Below are 22,490 nucleotides of genomic sequence, written 5' to 3'. Positions count from 1 at the left end.
CACAGTAGCATACATTGTCACGCCAAATTTAAAAAATTATGCAAAAGAATAATTCCGGCTTTCATTTAAACTGAGATACTTGTGGAGAACTAAACTTTGTTTTGTAGCAGTGGAGGGGTAGTCAAGAGGCTAGGGAATGAGGTCGAAACAACAGCTGACTTTGACATTCTTTTGGTGTCCAAACCACAGCTGGGAGTAGACTTCTGAATTTAATCCAATGAGAACTGATGAATCAGTCTGTGAAAACACAAACCACACCTCTTCAAAGTTCAGCTTTTCCCCACCCACACTGTTCATTCCAATAAACTTCTTGGCCATTCAGAGGAAAACTGTACAGTATTCCAGAGCTCCCTGATCACAGCCATCCAGCAGTTCACATATCCCTAACTCACCGAGGTAAGAGACTGTCAAATTTTTATTTAGCATCTGTGGTTTTAAAATGACGATATCAGATTTCAAAATGGTTCTGTGTGGTTTTAATAATTTCTTTGCAAGTTTTCCTCTTTGGAGACCAGAATTGGTATTTCAAATTAAAACCATCACAGGAGTAAAGAAATAACATCTGAAAAGAATATCAACACTGTTGAAATACTGAATATTTTACAAAGTGATAATTGGCTATGATAAACCAAGAATGAAAAGAGCACAAATAATCCATTTGCCTACTTAACATTTAGAGAGACTTGTCCTTGTCACTAGGGAGAGAGGAAGATATAAAAAATTGCAATTACTAAATATCAATGTTGCAACTACCTATTATGCAAAGCTCCACAAATATTTTGCAGGGGATAAAACTGATTTTGACAGAATAGCATTAAAAATGTAATTAAACTATTACTTTGTTCTACTGGAAAGAACAGACCCATTTCATTGTCACAGTGGCATAATGAACAAATGAAGCAATGACACGGAGTGACAACTGTTGACAGGATTAAAACTGATCAATGTTATTTCATCTATGTTTACCAAAGAATTTTCTTTAAAGATGCGCTTAACAATAGAAAGCTTGCTGTATTGCTGGCTTGGAGGCAATTATGACATATACATCTACCAAATTCTGAAATAGGAACTTCCTATCCTCTAACATTATATGGCGGAACAGGTTCGAAGGGCTGAATGGCCTACACCTGCTTCTACTTTCTTTGTTTCTACTGCGACCATAAAACTCCTTCTATTCAGCCACCTAACTTTCTGAAGCAATGATATCTCTGTGCTGTAGAAATGGCGAAAAGAAAAATGTTAATAATATATGAGAGCGAAGCACTGGGAGCAATTCTACCTTCAGGTCTACCTGCACTCTGATCATCATTCATTTTCCCATGTTATAAAATGAGCTTAGCTACTAAAACTACTTTGCAACCATTTCCCTAAAACTAGAAATCTTCACTCATCAGATCAATATTTTGTCATTTTAACAAAAAACATAAAGGACGAACTTGAATTTTGAAGAACAGGGGTTAAACCATCAATTTATTCTGGGTTACTAGCCAAAAATGCCATTCTTTAATTGAAAAATATGTCTCTGACATAACTTTTTACATGGTTGTTTCAGTCCACTGCAGATTCCAATATATATTTATGTTTTTAAACCATTCAGAAGCATGAAAAGAATGAGATTATACAGAGCACTTTCCAGTAAAACAATGTGATGGTTTAATTATGTTTTTAGTGCTATTCTGTTAGAATCAGTTTCATCCTCTGCAAAATATTTGTACATTTGCATAATAGGTATTTGCAACATTGATATTTATTAGTTGCAACTTTTCAAATCTTCTATGTCTCTGCTGAGTGTGATAAATGATGATCTGTTACAGCAGAAGAATATTTTTGAATTACCAATGAAATGGCTTGTGCAGGACATTCATTGGCACATTATTCTCTCCAACCTTGAGACTTGCACTTGTAGGTGATATTGAATCAGCCATAGATCTTACAATCTCATTCAGCTGGCTTTTTCCATTGACATTGGAAGGAATATTGCACAGGGTGTATAATAGGTTACTGCTCCATTATCAGCCATATTATATAATTGCCAAAGGTTAAAAATAGACATCTCGTATCCACTCGGTTACTTGACCAAGCTTACTCCTCCACCCTCTGTACCACACACACACACACACACACACACACACACACACACACACACACACACACACACACACACACACACACAACACACACACAGTGCCATCAAGTCATCAGTCATGGCTAGGTCATCTCAGGTAACAGAGAGCAATAGGAAAAAAGCAAAGTCAAAGTAAGTTTTCCCTACAATAGCATAGCACCTCTGAACAGCTAAACCAGGTGAACCATTGGAAATCATACCACTAGAACACTCATCAGCTGTTGCAAAAAGCCCAAAGGCAAAATTGCAACTGAATTGAGAGAATCTACTGATGAGGGAGTAAAGAAAGGAAGGAGTGAATGGTGAAGGAGGATAATACTTGTAGTTTAAAGGTTGATCAATTTTGAACAGTGCAGAAAACAAGGCTGAAGTATTTGCATCCACTTCAGCCATAAGTGCCAGATGGATGATCCATCTCGTCCTCTTCCTGTGGTCCCTGGCATCACAGACCAACAGTGCTCAGCCAATTTGATTCACTCCATGTGATATCAAGAAACAGCTGAAGGCATCAACTGCAGCCAAAGATGTGTACCCTGGCAAAGTCACATCAAGAGTACTGGAGACTTGTCCATGCCCAAACCCAGCTGTTTCAGTACAGCTACAACTGGCTTCTACCCAACAATTTGGAAAATTGCCCAGGTATTTCCTGTCTACAAAAAGCATGACAGATCCAATTGTTGATTGTTACAAAATGTTCACCACCATCTGCAACTCCTCAGATGCTGAAGCAGTCTGTGTCCATATGTAGCAAGACCTGTACAACATTAAAGCTTGCGCTGTTAAGTGGCAAGTAACATTCATGTCACAAGTGTCAAACAATGACCATCTCCAACCAGAGAGAATCTGGGTGGGATTTTATGGCTGCATTCGACCTGAGGCCAGAAAATCCTGCCCAAGGTCAACGGACCTTCCCATTGTCTGCCCCTCGTCAGCTCCGATTCCCATGGCGGTGGGGCGGTAGAATTCCAGCATCTAATTATTTCCTCTTGGCATTCAATGGCAGTGCCATCACTGAATCCTCCATTATCAACATCCTGGGGGTTATCATTGACCAGAAATGTAAATGAACTAGCCCTATAAATACTATGGCTACAAGGGTAGGGACTGGGAATTGGGCAAGAAGTAACTCACTTCCTGTCTCCCCAAAACCGGTCCACCATCTGCAAGGTACATGGTACTCATCCAATTGCCTGGATGAGTTGCAGCAACACTCAAAAGGCAGCACCCAGGACAAAGCAACAAATGATTCTTACGTCCCATAAAAGAATGAAAACCAATTTGTTCCCCTTGGCTGTTGCAGGCTTTCAGGATGCAAATGCCATAATCAATGAAGTTAAACATTTGGGATATGGAAGCCCTGTTTTTAGCTCAGGGCACATTCAAGGCAAGCTGAGAATGGATGAGAGGGAGACCCCTACAAACCCCTTGGCATGAGACCCTGGCCATTTTAGCTCCCATGTTTCATTCTGATAGTTTAAATGTGTCTCTCCACCTGGAACTGACAGATATATCAGTTGTTATGAGTGAAAGTTGGATCTGGACACTGCTAGGGATGAAAGAAACTGCACCCAGCAAATTCAAACATGTAGTAATGGAGTTTTGAGTTGGTTGTAGCTGGAGGAGATTGGGGGAGAAAACAGAGAGCAAAGGAAGCCTTTTGGCACTCTTGGACCACAAGAAGTCTTTCAAAAATTAAAACAATCTTACTTACAGGGTATTTCTGGCCCAATGCTGCTTACCAGCAGCTTTTAGTGAAAAGAGAGAAGGAACAATACAGCAGTGTAGTGGGTTACTTCCTGGCTGCCATTTTAACTCATCCATCTGCAACACTACTGCTGAGTGAACGAGGTTAAAATTGAGGTCTATCTTTTTCAAAAATGTGAGTCAAGTGGAATATTTGCCCAAAATATTAATTAATTTGATTTGAATTAGAACTAAACATATATCTTAACATATACCTACCAATTTTTATTTCATTCTGAAAATTATTCTGAGCTGTGTAAGTCAGCCAGGAGTTAAGAAGTAGGATAGTGTGTCCCTGGTGTAAGAAGAAAGGTGGAGGACTGAGGCATTCCTGCTGATGAGCAAGTTTTCCAGAGGTGGGACTGGATGTGAATCAGCAACCCACCAAACAGAGGAGGGCAGCCAATTTAAGTGATCAAAGATCCTATTAAGGGTGATTTTCCCAGGCTGCTGACATTTTACTGATAGGTGAGTGGACCTCTGCCATGTGGGGTGACAGCAAACTACTTGGAGGTGGCCTCCCTCTGGCTGTTCATGAGGTAATTGAAGCTAGAGGCCCCACACCTCAAAGATGGAGCTGTGGGAAAACAAAACAGGTCCCTTGGCCCGATGGGTTTTCTAGAGGGGCCTGCCTGCTTTGGCCCCTCAAATTTTAATTTTATATTTACCTTTCTGAGGCAATCTCCACATTGATGCACTTAATCCTTGACCTGCCCCAACAGCACCCACCTCTCTCTTCACTGGCCCTGTGATTGGACTAACAGCATCAGGAGCCCTCCTGCCACCCTTAATTGGATGACAAGCCTGAAGGCCTCGTCCAATAAAATTGCAGAGCTTGCCCCACTACCAGCAAGTGTATGATTAGGATTCCCTTTTCATCCCAACATTGGGCCTCCAAAGCCAGTGATAAAATTCTAATCAAAGTATCAGGTTTGGCTCCATTTGAATCACAAGGGGTTAGAACAAAGCTGAATAGTAATAGTTGCAAGGGAAATATGTTCAAGAATAGAGAATCGTGGAGTAAATTTTGAAATGCCGTGTTACGGATTGAAGATGGTCAAGGCATGTGATCTGCGTCACTCCTAATTTTCTGCCGATATTTATTTTCAGAAATTTTAGAAGGCCATAAATTGGGGTGAACAAATTTCAAGACTGGATTCTCTAGTATGCTCCCACAGAGTCGCAAATCATTTACCCTTACATTTGTGCAATGCTGATCTTTGCAATGTTGGAAAAAAATGACAGAAGCCATTGCTGCCCTGAAAGCTCCAATTATTCAATTCACCCAAAGAGTTTTGTCAAAATTTGTGTTCACTATGATTAAGGACAACATAAAGTTGTGATCAAGCAATTTCTTTTGATTAATTGTTCAAGTAAACTAACTATTTTATAAGCACTCTTGATACCAAACAAATAGGTAACAGTTATTAAGTAAGAGAATATAATTTTGCATAAAACAGCAATTTGGTTGAGAAGGAAGTTAGAATACAGAAATGAGCTATTTAATACTTCCTCTACTGAAACAACAGTCCCAATCCCAACAGTCTGCATATTCCAATATCCCAATATTCTCCTCTCTTTTCATTTTTTTTCTGGGAAATGCTTGATTTTAATTTTGTTCTGGTGAAGAATTGTACACTGCACAAATTAAATCAGTACCAAAGAATATTTATGGATCATGAGCCCTTAAAAACTCCAACTAATGTTGACTTCCAAGAATTTTCCACTGATAGGTTACAAATCATATCTTGGTAATCTTACAGCAAGATACTGAAGTCATGGATTTATTAATATATATATTGATGTTCATTATTGGCAGCCATAGAAGACAGGCATGCTTTTCAGGTCTGTACTGGCTGCTGGCAGATACCATATCTTGTAAAATTAAGCAGTATTTCTCAGAAAAAGCAGAAGTACCCTGGAGAAATTTTTGGATTATTTTACCCTTCAAGTTTTCTCTCCTCCTCAGTGTTACTGTGTAGGTCTTTTGGCTCCAGCTGCTCTCTGCTACCTCATCCATGTGTGAATCTAGACATAAGGGGTTGAAAAACTTTGGCCTCCAATATTTGGATCCAAGTTGGAAAGCAGGCCTAATGAGGGAACAGGCTGATCTGAGTCCTGCTGGCTGCCATTTCTCTATAGTCATTACCCATGATGATGGAGAAGATGTGACTAAGGGAGGGTTTACTCATACCCTTGAAGACCAGGTGAACCTGAAATATGATCCACCAATTAATATTAGTGGGACACACACTGAGCCTCAGTCCTCAACTGGCATCCACACATCTACAAGATTCATTGGCTAATGATCAGGATTGAGGACCTTAGCCAGCTATTTGCCTCGCTAACTTCATGATGTTAAGGTACATAAGTTAAGGCTACACCACTAAAATCTGTCAAAAAAAATCTACTCATTATTTGTATTCTACGAATGTAATGATGAATATTCAAATATCACCACTGCTATTCACACAGAGGACTGAATTACCCCGTCCCCTTCGTCACGGGAATCATAGTAGGTGAGGAATGGATCACGCAAAGGTCGGCTGATCTTGGGTGGGATTTTCCAGTCTTGCAGCGAGTGTGGCTGGAAAATCCCACCCAGAATCTTCGGCCAGAGTTCTTCCGTTTTGTGACATGGACTGTTTCCTGTTGTGGAGGCTGGCGGGTAAACACGCCAAATCCTTCAAATTACTTACGCAACTGGGAGTTTTACGCTGTATTCCGTGAATGGGCAGGCCTGGATGATGTGTATTCCGCTATCCTATCCAGGTGCCATATTGGAAAGATACCCAACATTGCAAACCCACTATTGAAGAAAGAAGATAGACCTCCTGAATATGAAGATGGATCTCTGGGACTACTCTGAGGCCAGAGAATGGACCATCCTAGAAAGAAGATGCAATTCTGGGGACATCTTGAGGCTGGACACCCCCCCAGGACACCTAATCTGGGAGATCCACCTGCAGCTGTACTCCCGATCCAATGCAGCAGTGTTTCAGGATGTGGGCATCTCCGCATCCTAAACTTGGGAGACAGCCCTAGGCATTGTTCAGCTGAGTCCTGGCATCATTCCCCCAATTGTCCCAAACATGTTGCCCAATGGTCTGTTTTCCCACCAGCATTGTGAAGAATCTGGCGTGGAGGAAGTTGGGTCTTCATCAAATGAGGTTCTGACAGATTTTCGGACTCGCTATGATGGGCACCAGCTGAAAATCCTGGCCGGAATTCTCGGATCTCGGACACCTTGCCATCGCTGCTAGTGAGAATAGAGAATTTGACCTTCAGCCAAATCTCCATTCACAGCAGCAGGACCAGATAATCCCAGCCCCAGGCAAGGTCAGAGAATTCTGGATCTGCTGCAAATTCATGCTGGCTTGAATCAGATTTCTGAGCCTCCTGCCATATTCTCCACCCACCCACTCCCCACCTCGCCCCCTCACTTACTATCAAACCCACCAGCTACAGTTTGGGAGAATTCCACCCTTCATTTATTGAAGAGACTAAAGGCTACAATAAATAGAATATACATGAAAATTATTAAGTAATAATAGACAAAAATTAATTGCAGTATCTAGTGCATATCTTTACATGGGTTAGTTCCCCCTTAAAATTTCACAGCTTTTTCTTATGGTTAAGACATATTTTTAGTCATCTCCAAGATGTTGATGTTGGACAGGGCCACCTGTTTTGTATGTACTCAGCACAACAAGGATGTCTGGGTGCATCAAAGTTAAAGTTTATTTATAATTTATTAGTCACAAATAAGGCTTACGTTAACATTGCAATGAGGTTACTGTGAAATTCCCCTAGTCGCTACATTCCGGTGAATGTTCGGGTTGAAGTTCAGAGGAAATCTAAGTTCTAAGATGAGGATAAGAGTTGTTCTGGTGATAATATGCACTGGCAGCATTATGAAAGCAATCTGACCACAAAGCTGCACATGGTGACCCCTATTCAAATTCACCAGCATGAAACTTGTTCTTCTATTGTCTATACATTTATCTCTTGCCTCCAAATACTTTTTACTGGATGTATTTGGTTTTTAATGTATATTTTGGGATCTGAAAAAACTGCAATAAAGCACATTACAAAAGCCTATTGGTGAACTAGGTCATTTATAGTCAATAAAAAATCTTAAACTGATTTTTATTTCTTACATAATAACAGTCAGGCCAGTTTTGTCAATTGATATATTTTCTACAAGCTATGCATTTAATGTATTTTGCACAAATTTAAAGGCAAGGAGATTATATATCAGTTATACAGGGAACTGATGAGACCACACCAGGAAAACTATGTATAGCATTATCTTTTAGTTTAGTTTTTTTTATAGTTTATAGTTTATTTATTAGCATCACAAGTAGATTTACGTTAACACTGCAATGAAGTTACTGTGAAAATCCCCTAGTCACCACACTCCGGCTCCTGTTTGGGTACACTGAGGGAGATTTTAGCATGGCCAATGTACCTAACCAGCATGTCTTTTAGACTGTGGGAGAAAACTGGAGCACCCGAAGGAAACCTACGTAGACAGGGAGAGAACATGCAGGCTCCACACAGATAGTGACCCAAGACAGAAATCGAACTCGGGTCCCTGGTGCTGTGAGGCAGCAGTGCCAGCCACTATGCCACCATGCCTCCTTAAATAAGGATAGATGTCAATATATTGGAAGCAGTTCAGAGAAGGTTTACTATACAAATCCTTGAATTGGGTTGTATGAGGAAAGGTTGAACAGGCTAAGCTAGTATCCATGGGAGTTTAAGTCAGTAAAATGTAACTTGATTGAAATTTACAAGATTCTGAAGGGTCTTGGCAGAGTTGATATGGAGAGAATGTTTTCTTTTGTGAGAGAATCTAGCATGAGAGGACCACTGTTTAAAAATAAGGAGACACCTATTTCGGACAGAGATAGCTTTTTTCTCTCAGGAGTTTGAGAGTCCTTGGAACTCTCTTCCTCAATGGATGGTGGAAGAAATGTCTTTGAATATTCTTAAGGCAGACATAGATGGATTCTCGATAAGCGTGGAGGGGGAAAGTTATCAGGGTAGATTGGATTGTAACCTCAACTTAACATTCCAATCAGCCATGATGTTAACCAATGGCAGAGAGCTCGATGACCAAGTATCCAACTCCTGTTCCTAATTCATATATTCATAAAATCGCGTATGGTCAGTTGTTCCAATCCCCAGCGGAAATCACACCCATTTCCGTGTCCAGCAACAACTTTAGATTCCAGGCTGGAAGATTCTGGCCAAGGTTTCATGTTGCTGACCATTCAATAGAGTTTGCAAGGAATGTCATTGACCTGAATAACCTTTCTATTCAGCCATGATTGAATGGCAAAGCAAACTTGATGAGCCAAGTGGCCTAATTCTGCTCCTATGTTTTATGGTCTTATATATGGAAACTGTTTCTCTTTTCATTGATGCTCTTCATAGATTCACACTATTGAGTATGTCCTTCATTTTCTGTTTGAAATATGGCATTCAACTTTGCTGTCAACATCTGTTCATTAATGAATTAAATTGCGCTGGCAACTTCAATGGGTTTCCTCTGGGTGCTCCAGTTTCATTCCACAGTCTGAAAGACATGCTGGTTAGGTGCAATGATCCGAACAGGCACCGGGCTGTGGTGACTAGGGGAATTTCACAGCAACTTCATTACAGTGTTAATGTAAGCCTTACTTATGACTAATGAATAGACTTTAATGAAGCAAAGACAGTAAAGGTTTTATAATCTATCTATGTATTTAAATAAAGTTCTTGACTTACCTGTTAATGATTGCAATGAATAATAAATCACTTTAATTTCACTGCAATAAACAGCCTCAAAGTAAAATAAATATTCAGCTCCTAAAACTGGAATCCTGCCAAGCCCTGTCAGTGGGTTCAATGGTGGTGGTGGTTGGGAGTGGGGGGGGGGGTTGGGAGGTAGAATTGTTTTTATATTGCTGTGAATTTACATGGAATTCTGCTGGTGTCCATCATGACAGATCGGAAGGCTGATGGGAAATTTATTTGCATCCCACTAATTAAATGTAGCTGAAGGTCCAACCTTTCCCCCTCCCCACATAATCGATTCTCCACGGCGCCAGCAGGAAAATACATCAGTGCAAAACAAGTCAGGAACAGCAAGATGCGCAGGTGTCAGGACTCACGTGAACAATGCCCGGAGCTGCGTCCAGAATTCAGGATGGAAATCACCTGCACCTTGGACCCTGCAACAGCACAGCACCTGGGATGTCCAGATTCGGTGTCATCAAAGGAAGTCCATCTTTCAGCCTCAGAATGTCTCTGGAGGTCCATCTTTTTTCTTCCATAGTGTGTCAGTAACGTTGGGTGCCTTTTCAATACTATGCCCAGGTAAGGCAGTGGACTTTGTGACATCAGGCCTCCTCCACCACAGAATACAGCATAAAGCACCCAGCCACATAACTAATAAGGCCGGAGCCAGAAGATTTGGTGAGTTTTCCCACTAGCCTCTGCAGCGGGAAACACTCCAGCTGGTATTTTCTGGCCATTCATGCCAATGGGACTGTCCGGTCCTGCTGCAGTGGACAAGGGTATGGCTGAGCGCCAAATTCTCTGTCCTCGCTTGCAGTGGTGATGGGTCATGAATGGCTGGACGATTCCAACCATCACGTTCCCACCCCTGCCACTGGACTTTGTCCCTAGTTAGGAGAATTGCACCCTATTTTTCACTACCATAGCAGAAAATAAACAGTGGCCACCCCATTATTATCTGGTTAAATAAATCAGCCTGCTTTTGGTGGCTTGGCCTCATGTTTCAAATCAAAATGAAAGCGCCATTCTAATATATTCAGCAATGAAACTTCAATAATACTGTAATTTTTCTGAATCCTGATCTGTAATAAGGAATGAAAATATTGGCTTGCAGAATATTCGGAATAATTTCACTGGTAGATCATGTTCTGTGCAGTAATGGAAGTAAACAAGCTCTGCAAAGAGCATGTCACAGAATTATCAACAGAGCAGCATCTGCATTCCAGTCATTGTGTCACGTCGAAATGGGTCATATGGCACTAAATGTAGCCAGCTGTTAACATTTGTGTGTCTATACATCCACTTCAAATGTTTTTTCAAGTCCCATGGCTGTGATAACGTGCTGTAAAATTAGCAAATCTAAATTCTTTCAGTCTGTTCACATACTGTTCAGCCAGGGGTCTGAAAAAAAATCACGTACTCAGGTAAGATAAAGCAAATGTGCCTCATTGCCAGATTCCTTTGGTCACAAATTAAAAAGTAAGATATGTTATGTGTAAGAAGTCAGATGGAATCTTTCAGACAAAGATAAATGTTATTTTTCCACCCCGTTTTCAGTGGGGAAAGATGGAGGGATAGAGAACCTGAAATGGTTTTTACGCTGGTAGGATTTCCCACTCAATTGTCCCAGCCCCATGCTGGTGACATGATGGAGTTTGTGCCATGCAATGCCCATTGAGGGCACAGCCAGCAGGTTACACACTGCTTTTCAATTCAAGTCAACATTTTGGACTAGTGGACAAAGTCAAATTAACACCAGGGCGGCATGGTAGCACAGTGGTTAGCACTGCTGCTTCACAGCTCAGGGACTTGGGTTTGATTCCTGGCTCTGGTCACTGTCTGTATGAAGTTTGCACATTCTCCTCGTGTCTGCGTGGGTTTCCTCCAGGTGCTCTGGTTTCCTCCCACAGTCCAAAGATGTGCAGGTTAGGTTCATTGGCCATTGTAAAAAAAAATTGCCCCTTAGTGTCCTGAGATGCGTAGTTTAGAGGGATTAGACGGTAAAATGTGTAGGAATATGGGGATAGGGCCTGGGTGGGATTGTGGTCCGTGCAGACTCAATGGGCCAAAGGGCCTCTTTCTGCACTGGAGGGTTCTATGATTGATTCTATTCTACGATTTTGAACAATATTAGAAAATTCCGCCCGTAGATTCGTGAAGTATCTAGGAGAGGTATGTGAACCAAACGGCAAGATAATCCAGGACACAATAACGTATATTTCCAATGAGAAGTCAAATTTGAAGATATGGTCAGAATATAAGTTGCTGACGCAGGGTGGGATTCACCGTACTTGTCCGTTACTGCCTGTTGCAAGTGAGAACGGAGAACTTGGCGTTCCAGCCAAAACTCCGTGCACTTTCAGCAGCACTGGAAAATCACAGCCACAGATGAGATTCATAGAATAGAATCCCTACAGTGCAGAAGAAGGCATTTGGCCCATCGAGTCTGCACTGATCACAATTTCACCCAGGCCTTACTCCCAGATATTTACCCTCCAAATCCCCCAGACACCAGGGTCAATTTAGCATGGCCAATCAACTTAATTTGCACATGTTTGGAGTATGGGAGGAAACCAAAGCACCTGGAGGAAACCCATGCAGACACAGGGAGAATGTGTAAACTCCACCGTGACCCGAAGACAGAACAGAACCCTGGTCCCTGCGCTGTGAGGCAGCAGTGTTAACCACTCTGTCACCATGCCACCCCACAGATTTTCATATATTTTCAGTGATAACCTATGAAAAAAAACAGCAAAAGATCTTCACCACCTGTCCCTCAATTCTAATTTGCTGTCAGAGTGTTTATCTAACATCCAATCCTGGTTTAGTCCTAACTTTCTGCAGCTGCACGTTGGGAAGTGCAACCATAAATTTCACTTCCTTGTTCAGCCTCTTAGTCTTTTCCAACCGGTGTTTGAGGTTGAGCCACATGGGAGCAAAGTTTTAGGTCCTATATTCTTTCCATTACAAAGGAGAAGATGCAGAATTAGAAGACATTATAAAGAGAGGGATATGTGAAGGCATGACGGAGTTCATGATAAGGATAAAATTTTGGAAGAGGAAACAAGACAAGATCAGCACGGACAGAGCGATGGGAGACTTAAATCTGATGTGGCATCAGATATGAATTGAAGAGCTTAGAAGGTTAAATGAATTGTTTGCAGAGTGGAGGATGGGGGACCCGCCAGATGAGCAATGCAATAGTCAACCCTGGAGAATGCATGAAGAAAGGTGGAAGTGGATAGTCTTTGTGATGGGCAGGATATAGCATCAGAGGTTTTTTTTAAATTCATTTGTGGGACATGGCTGTCGTTGGCTGGCCAGCATTTATTGCCCATCCCTAGTTGCCCCTGGAGGACAGTTGAAAGTCAACCATATTGCTGTGGCTCTGGAGTCACATGTAGGCCAGGTAACGATAGCAGATTTCCTTCCCTAAAGGACATTATAGAACTAAATGGGTTTTTCCCAGTTTAACAATGGTTTCACAGTCATCAATAGATTCTTAATTCCAGACTTTTTTTTTACTAAATTCAAATTCCACCATCTGCTGTGGCAGGATTTGAACCTGGGTCCCCAGAATAAGCTAGAGTAAAGTAAGATGTCAAGTTTGCAAATGGCCTGCTTCCAGGCTGAGACAATGGTTAGGGAGTGGAAGACTGGTTGGAATATGTATTAAAATAATGTCAGGAACCAAAGACTTTTCCTATTATTTAATTAGAAAAATTGCAGGTTACCCAAAACTGAATGTCAGAGAAACAGTCTGGCGATACAGACAGAACAAGGGAGAAGGGAACTCTTTTGCCAGAACAATATGCTGGAAATAATCTAAATTGGTTAACAGACACAGTTACCTGAAAATTGATTCAGCGAGGCCAGATTTGGTAATGATGGGAAACGGCTTGAAACATTGTTATGAGGAGGAAAAGCAGATTGCCTGCTCCATCAAATGTGGCAATTGGCTACAGAGACATATCACATGAGTGCAAAAATCTAACAATGCAGACCCAACATGATAAATAAAGAAACAACAGAAAATGCTGGAAAATCTCAGCAGGTCTGACAGCATCTGTTGCGAGAGAATAGAACCGATGTTTTGAGTCAAGATGACCCTTCGTCAGAGCTCTTATGATAAATAAAAATGTGAGAAAATAAGAGAAAATTAGAGTTCTCCCTCACCATCACCAAAAAACCAGTTTGCACACACCATCATCCTGCTCTCTTCTACAATCCATGAAGAAATATCTTCATTCCTATTGTTACGTAGTATTGCTGTTTTATTTGAGGAGACAATGCTAAGCATGGGAAGGTGAATGAAACAATTAGGATTCCAATGATAATCTTCTCATTTGTGCACTCCCTAACCTGGAAGGTGCAGTTTTGTCTTCCAAATAGACATGATGTTCCTCTGCATAATTTCAGTAATATTGAATCAAAATATATGTTTCCAATCAATAAGCTAACAGTGGGATCTTAATTCAAATCTTCTTACCCATTATTATTTTTTCACTTTAAACTTTCATTAAGCAGTCTAGTTGCTGGAAGTTAAAACAAATCTCTCCAAGGAGTATTTTTCCATTGCATGGCCACATAAAAAAGTTTGTTTGAAACTTTTGTTTTAAATTGACTATTAGATTAATTACCTTGGTAAGTGGGATGCAGATCAGTCATGCATTAACTGAAAGTACATTGCTAAAAATGGTTCCATGGTGCCATTTTGGAAAATGCAGATCTCCTACCTGCCAGTATCATAATGTAAAGTATACTCACAGACCAAGACATCAAGTGCTGTTTGTTTCCTTTTAACATGATAGATTTGTTGCACTGCTGGTTACTGTACTATTGTATATATAAGCTTAAAACAAACTGGGCCAGTTTTCAAAGAACATACCTTATCTGAGGCCTTTAATAATAGTTCACAAATTATTCTTCTATGTATGGCTCACCTTTCAAATGATCACAATCTCAAAATTAACTTTTAAAAGCCATTTGTCAACTCATCTAGCTATAAGTAAAATTATAAGACACAACTATGAAACTTCACATTACACTGAAAATGCTGCTAGTTGCATCAATTCAATGAAAGACGATTAAAATTTGCTTTTTATTTGTTAAAGACCTTGAATAGCAGAAAAGGTTACTATCCACATAAGTTAATAAAAATGAATAATTTATTTTCTCATTATATAAACTTTAAGACAAATAGCGTCTTTAGTCAACCACAACAGAGTCAATGGCAACCCCATGTTGAACAACAGGAGAAATTATTCTAACATTATTCACTTGCAGAATGTCCTAATCAGAACAGCTGTGTATAGGGTCGATGGAACACAATAAAGTCAGTTTGATTCAATGATTGACCTTTTGTCACTTCTAATTTTCACAACTTTTAAATGATCTAATGTTTGCCGAATGATAGTCATATACCTCCCTACAATCATCATGCTGTCTGAGGTTCCACATTAAATTAACAAATTACACAGCAGTTTTCCATGTCCATTATTTTAAAATGCAATGCCATCAAATGCAATAGAATTTAATATATGTTTTGGATTTTTCATTGACATTGTGGAAGCACAAATATGAAACTGCAATGAGCTTGCAAGTCAGCCAATGGGCCCTTCAAAGTCTCCTTCGCAAGTCAATAAGATCAAGACCTTCTACACCAACTCCACTTCCTATCCTGCTGTGCCTTGATTCCTACTCTATCCATGCTGTGGGAATTAGGAAAACTCAGTTGGAAAGACTAGCCAGGTGAAAAGGGTTCACAGTGTTCGTTTGTATGTTTATGAACCTTCTACATTAATATGGAGAATGGATGAGGCTCCAATAATGTCAATGGAGACTCAGCAAGACTTGGGGCTGAATTTTATCAGCCCTTTGGAGATGTGCAGGTGCGTGGAAAGATAGACATCTTCCCTCCACTGTACCATTTTGCGAATGGTGGGAAAAGTGCTAGATGGAAAGCTTGCCTGGAGCCCAATTGAGGCAAATAAGTGCCAATAATGGGCTTTTCCTTCCTCTGCTGGCACTTTCCCAGCAGCTGGGTGTGTTGGACCCTGTGGAGGGTGAGGGGGAGGTGTTGCACTAAATACACTTTGGACCTGGAGGGGACCCGTGGGGCCTGTCCACCTTATTATCAATGGCTGTTTCCACTGCAATAGTTCAGTGAGGACCCCGCTATTTACCTAGATCAAGAGCATTTGTTGGCTTAATTTAAAAGTAATATCTGGCATGTACACTCTAATGTCATATCTAATAATAACTTCTATCACGTAACTGAAAAGTGCCAGATAACTTCTGTCTACAGCTAATCAACTCACATACATATGTCTGTCACATAAGACATCACAAAGTGAATCCAATGTCACTGTGATATGTCCTTTAGATCTGGCTTTCCCAACTGCAGCTTATTCAAAAAGCCACAGGACAAATTACATTTACCATTCAGGTAAATACAAAGTCAAGTAATGTGATTTTGACTGACCTTGAGATGGAGTGACAAAGGTGAAAGGCCAAATATTCTGATTGTTAAACATAAATCACAGCCAAGAGCTTTCTCCAAACAATAAAAACAAGCCCTTCAAACAAAGCAGAAAGAGTAGCCTGCGAAGTGAATGACAGGTAATGGGTACTATTCTTATCATCCCTAATCCCTTCTATCTTCTCAGATAAATCTTTGTAAGTCAGGCTGCAGTTGAAAAAATGTACACCTGTTGGCTCACTGAATCGTGCTGTAACACAATTATTATTTATGCTAAAGAGTAGTTTTCTGCTCGGTAATGTTTATATAAAAGATATCATTTATGTAATTTAAGAAAATCATGCTATGTTGAATGTAATAGACTAGAAAAGGGAAAAAAATGTCATTTTTAACCAGAACACAATAAAATGTTTATGCCAGTGGGAAATAATCCAGAGTAAAATATGAGATTGCTAACTAGATTAAGCTCCATACCAGAATTGCAATTTGCTTTGTATATGCTACACATGATTTGTAATCTATTCCCTGACAGATCGGTTTTAATTCTGACCTTTATATTTTCATAAGAGTCCAATAACCTTAGCAAAGAAAAACAAAGCTAAACCAAGCTGGACAACTCTCTCCCAACAGTAACTTTTTAAATCTTTGTTCATTACTTTTCAGAGCATTGTTTAATGCTTCAATAACAAAATTCCCAAACTCAGGAGAATGTTTCTCAGAGTGAACTGAAGTTGTATATCTATCGTCAATGTCAGCAATTAAATGCAAGTTTAAAGCCAGTTTGAAACATGCCGACTAATCGAATGACAGAATGGTTGACAAGATTTTTTTCTACATTAATAGCAATGTTGTTTTCATCAAGTTGAGACTAGATGCAAAGCAAATCATTAAGCGCAATGTGCGTTAACCCAAGCCTTTGACGTAGACCTTCAACTGCACCACTTAAATATTGGCCTTACTTTTGCAGTCAACAGTGTAGCAACAGTGCTCACTGTTGACCTTGAAGAAAGATGTTCACAAAGACCTACCATCTCTTTGATATATGGATTTCCCTTTTCCCAGTATCAGTCTTTGCCAAGTCAGGGGTATCTCTGGGTCTCCAGCAAAAGCAAGCAAGATAAGCAGTCAATAACATTGAAGTATTCTCACAGAAGCAAACCAGGAAGTGAAATGCAGTGAAACTTTTCACGATTAATTACAAATTTTCCAGAGATCGAAATAACTCTCCCCTGAGGAGTAATAGTGGTAGTTTGGTTGTTATAACTATTGCAAAATCCAGGCCATTATCATTTGGCCCATTTTGTATTGTTGCTCAATAGGGATTGAATCAACGCTGCCCAAACTTGCTCCATTTAGGATTCAGACAGCCAACAAACAAAGGAGACTCACGTCTAAAGTTAAATTAGCGGTGAAAAGTCAATTTTCATAGAAGAAATTGCTGCTTATTTTTGATTTAGAACATAATTTGGGATATCTTAAAGAAACCATAATAAGATTAGTTCATAATATTGAGAATGAAAGGTTGAACATATAATGATTCTGTAAGACTTAATATTTGCCATATCCGATCGTTACAGTTAAGGTTGGCAGGTAAAGAGAATGGGTTGGATTTTACGGCCTTACTCATCCCGAAACTGTAAAATCCCACCCAAGGTCAATGAACCTTCCCATTGATCGCTCCCTCACCTGCTCAGATTCCTGTGGCGGGTAGGGTAGTAAAATTCTGTACAGATTATTTTCACTGAAATGGTGAACTGGAACTTTATCCTTCAGTTGTATGGCCTATTCTGAGATTGCACGCATGTACCTTCATTACTTTTTCAACCTTGCATGGAAATTTCTCTCTCCCAGTCTGACAGTAAATAACCCTATTTGTAAATCTCCATCCACTGTCAAATCCAACTTGTATGGAATGCAACCAGAAACTGTCATAACTATATTTGACTTTTATTCAATGCTGCTGGATACAGACGAGCCGAATAACTTTTATATGAAAATGACACAATTAATTACATCACATTATAAAACTGCTGGCTTCCTTAGGGTCCTCTAACTGCTGAGTTTACTGATAACGACAGGGCAGCATTACACTGAATTAATATACCAGGGTGTTGCAATGTGGTGGTATCCCACTTTAAATTCCCCAAAATAATTTTGTACCTCAACTAAGCTTTAAGGAGAAGGAATTGGTATGAGGAAACTTTACTAAGCATGAAGTGATCAGTTGCATGTTACTTGTTACCACATTCCTAGTCTGGGTACTGGACTAGAATATCCAAAGATGTGCGGGTTATGTGAATTGGCCATGCTAAATTGCCCCAGTGTCAGGGGGACTAGCAGGGCAAATATGTGGGGCCAAGGAGATGGGACCTGGGTAGAATTGTGGTCAGTGCAGGCTCAATGGGCTAGATGGCCTCCTTCTGCACTGTAAAGATTCTATGATTCTATGACTGTAAACTACATACACTAATACACAGAACCCTTTCTTTGCAGGGAGAAATAACATGTACACACTTGGAACCTGCTTCAGCTAAACAAAATAAATGATAGCCATTCACTCATTCACTCCTCAGGACAATGCCTTGACTAGTCAAAGTTAACGTGGCTGGTTTAAATTTTTAAACAATTCTTGGCAGTTATCTGGCAGCCACTATTAACTGGTGCATTCTCCATGGCAATGCTTCTACCAATAGGTGTCCACTTGCCAACCAATCTGCATTCTCCTCTCATACAGTTAAAGTATTTGCTTCTCATGACATTTGGTATATTTGTGATTATTCTGATGAGTGCAAGATGAAAAGATTTGACAAAATGCCTTTTTTCAACAATACACAAAAGTTGTTTTATGGAATCACCTAAAATTTGTGAAGATATGTATAATGCCAGACATGCTGCAACTAATATCACTGCATCCAAAATAATTTTTCAGTTATCTAAGCTATCCATTAACACAAAAGAATTGAATAAAATGTAAACACTCCTGAATTTGTTCGTTTAAATGAACATAGTTAAGGCTCCGTCCATCGTTGTGTTCAACTAATCCCTGTCAAATTTGTGCACTGCACGTATTCTTTTCCTCAGTTGTTCACTTTTGCACATTTCCTCTGTCTGCTTCATTAGATCTTCTAGAGAACAAAAACAGCTTCTGCACTTTCTACAGCTTTCACACTTATCTTCACACCTCTCATAACCTCTGCTGAATCAGCATGGATAAGGTCCAGCAGTTAACCCGCTCTGCCATGAGGAGAGCCTCTGCAATTGAAGTGACCCCAACAGCCCGTCGAAATCTTCAGGAACTGTTTGTCAATTTTACTCTGATACTTATATGCCTTCTTCTTATATACATCATAAGACTGCTGATGTAATTTTCCCACATACTGTCTCTGAGATGATGGACACTTGTTTAACGGACTATTCTCTCTATGAAACCTTGGCATGATATTGTGTATGTGCTGTTTTCAGGATGCTCATTCATGAGAAAATAAGCAATCAAAAATGAGTTTAAACACATTTTGGTCTTTGTTTAAACATGTACTTATTTTTAACTTTGGATATTCCCGAATGGAATACACGCTACTTTAGAGCATCTAGAATATACAAGGAATGAATGCATGTTTCAATTTCAATTTTTTAAGACAGTCCTAGCCTGTAGCATAAATGAACTTTACAAAAAAGCTCTACAAATTATTATTTGTATTGTCTGCTATCTAATATTTATGACCTCAGCAAAAAATCCTCAACTACTGCAGGTGATATGCATAGATTGTCACCACAACTCTTGTGGGTATAAGATGCCAGATCAAAACTACTTTCAAATAAAGAACAGATGGTGAATAGACTAGGGATACCTGAACAACAATCTAGACATTCAGTATCCATCCTGAATTACAATATAGTTGTAAAATGATCATGTCTGCTTTATTGTATTGATTTTCCATTATCAATTACACACATTTTCAATAAGATAGAGACTGAAAATAGAAAATATATTTGTTGATGAGGGAGAAACAATGTCATCTTTGGTCCTGGCCTAAAACTATTTGCTGTCAGTACATCAGCAAGTTAGTTCTTCATATTTCACAAGCTGATATATTTAATGTCCTTTATTACTCTGTTACAATGTACATTTTTCACATTATTTATCAATTGTTTATGTATCAGTATATGAATTATTAGAGTTGTCACAAAATGGGCTCAGATGAAGAAGATCATGTCCCATTTAATTCATCTTTATAGAATACCAAAGCATGGCAGAAATAAGCTGTTTCTTAAATAAGTCTAGTGTTCTGGTCTTGACCACCCTCCCTGTGGCCCATCCTAACAGTTAACTACAGTCCCTAAAGAGAAATATTTGCTGGCAACTTGTCTTAAGCTCATCACATGTGTATAAATATCAGAAACCCTGTTATTTCTGCTGCATGTTCTTGAAATGCTATTATGTAAAAGAAAAAATGTAATAAAACCCCAAACAACCTTTTACTACCGTTATTCCTGGGTGCTCTCAATAATTCAACAAAATTCATTGGAGCACAACAATTGGATGAGAATGCTGAAGAAGAAAGCAAGTAGTCAGAACAATTCTTTGGCTACACCTTTCCACTTACATTCGCTGCTTGACCCCACCATTTGCTGAAACTGTCCTGACTCTTTCTATAACTATCTAAATGTTCAGCTTGGCCAAACTCTAACTCACCCAGAGTTTGAACTCTTCCACCAATTGACATTTACTAAATGATTTAATTGGCATTACTCCAACCTAGACACAGATATTTTTGAAACTCTTCCGCTAGCTCACAAATGTTTGTACATTTTTAGACTTCAAATGCTTTCGCCAGGATTCTTATATCCTGTCAGTAAGAAAGATACTCCTTCCTATGAACCTGAGAAGAACTAAAAAATGGGTTGGATTTAATGAAAACAACAGGGGTCTCACTCATTGGCTGGACAGGAGCTTCGTGTCACCTCTTTCAGGGAAGGCCTACGAAATTAAATGGTATTCAAGTGGGAAGGGGGTTGAGGGAAGGGGGTTGTGGGAGAGTTTAGTTGGCAGCAAGAGCAGAGGTGGCTCTTAATGGGCCTTTTCACCCCTCTATTCTGCCCCTCCTGCTCTCCCCAACCCCACTCCACCCCACCACCCCCTGGCCTGCCTTAACACCTCATGACGTTACTGCCTTGAACCCTGCAATTGCGTAGCCACAGAAATTTGGTGTCATAGAATCCCTACAGTGCAGAAGGAGGCTATTTGGCCAATCCAGTTTGCACGATCTCTCTTACAGAGCATCTTACCTAGGCCTTAACCCTGTATAACCACATATTTACCTTGCTAATTCCCCTAGCCTACATATTTGGGGCACCATAAGGGACAATTTAACATGGCCAATCCACCTAACCTCCACATCTTTGGACTGTGGGAGGAAACTGGAACTCCCAGAGGAAACCGATTTGGACACAGTGAGAATACATAAACTCCACAGCGACAGCCACCCAAGGCCAGAGTTGAACCCATGTCCCTGGCGCTGTGAGGCAGCAGTGCTAACCACCATGCCTCCCATATCCACACACCATTGAAAAATTGCTGCACGTGTCACCCAACAGTTTGACAATGTGCCAATTAAAATAACTTTATGCAATTAATTCATATTAAGGTTATGGGTTGCCTGGTAAGTTTGTGAATGCATTCTGTGTCCTTACAGTTCCCTGCTCCTCTGACATGAAAGCTCACTTTAGAACTTCAAATCACACAAATTCTTCATGGTGACTACTATAACTCACTTGGGAATATTGCCATTGGCTCATGAAGACAGCAGAATTCAATGATATTATGTCATTAATATGAAATTGCCTCAGCTCACTAGTCTTTAGTAAACACGTGATTGCACCATGGAATTATATTAGAATGACCAAATAATGTTATGAGTGATTTCAACTGATTGTTAGGCTGCAAAAAGAAATTCCTGTCAGAGAGCTGTTAACAAAGCATAATTAGAATATGAATTGAATGGAAGGAGAGACTTTGACGTTTTCTCGAAATTTATTTTAAAATTAACCAATAACATTTTTTAAAGTTTATGTATTAGTCACAAGTAAGGCTACATTAACACTGAAATGAAGTCACTGTGAAATTCCCCTAGTCACCAAAATCCAGCACCTGTTCAGGTCAAAGCACCTAACCAGCACACCTTTCAGACCGTGGGAAGAAACTGGAGCATCCGGGGGAAACTCACGCAGATACAGGGAGAACGTACAGAAAGTGACCCAAGTTAGGAATCGAACCCAGATCCATGGCACTGTGAGGCAGCAGTGTTAACCACTGTGCCACCATGCCATCCCCATTACAGTAGAGACCTTCTTTAA

The 22,490-nt window shown here is 40.0% G+C and overlaps 2 protein-coding genes across 2 annotated transcripts in view; one reads left to right on the top strand and one right to left on the bottom strand.

Moving 5' to 3' along the window:
* cep85l (centrosomal protein 85L) overlaps positions 1 to 22,490 on the bottom strand; it is a 213,312-nt gene that overhangs the window by 96,998 nt on the left and 93,824 nt on the right. The gene's annotated exons all lie outside the window — the stretch shown is intronic.
* On the top strand, positions 283 to 20,624 carry pln1 (phospholamban 1). Its single transcript, XM_080192558.1, has 2 exons — positions 283 to 396; positions 19,257 to 20,624. The coding sequence occupies exon 2, from the start codon at positions 19,343 to 19,345 to the stop codon at positions 19,499 to 19,501; it is 159 nt and encodes a 52-aa protein (XP_080048684.1). The 5' UTR covers positions 283 to 396; positions 19,257 to 19,342; the 3' UTR covers positions 19,502 to 20,624.

Source organism: Carcharhinus amblyrhynchos, chromosome 7 (genome assembly GCF_965287045.1).
Source record: "Carcharhinus amblyrhynchos chromosome 7, sCarAmb.v2.hapA, whole genome shotgun sequence".
Lineage (NCBI taxonomy): Eukaryota > Metazoa > Chordata > Chondrichthyes > Carcharhiniformes > Carcharhinidae > Carcharhinus > Carcharhinus amblyrhynchos.
This window is presented reverse-complemented; position numbering and strand designations above follow the sequence as displayed.

What these genes read in the sequence shown, in the direction of transcription:
- pln1 (XM_080192558.1), top strand. Translation starts at nt 19,343, where the DNA reads ATGGATAAGGTCCAGCAGTTAACCCGCTCTGCCATGAGGAGAGCCTCT.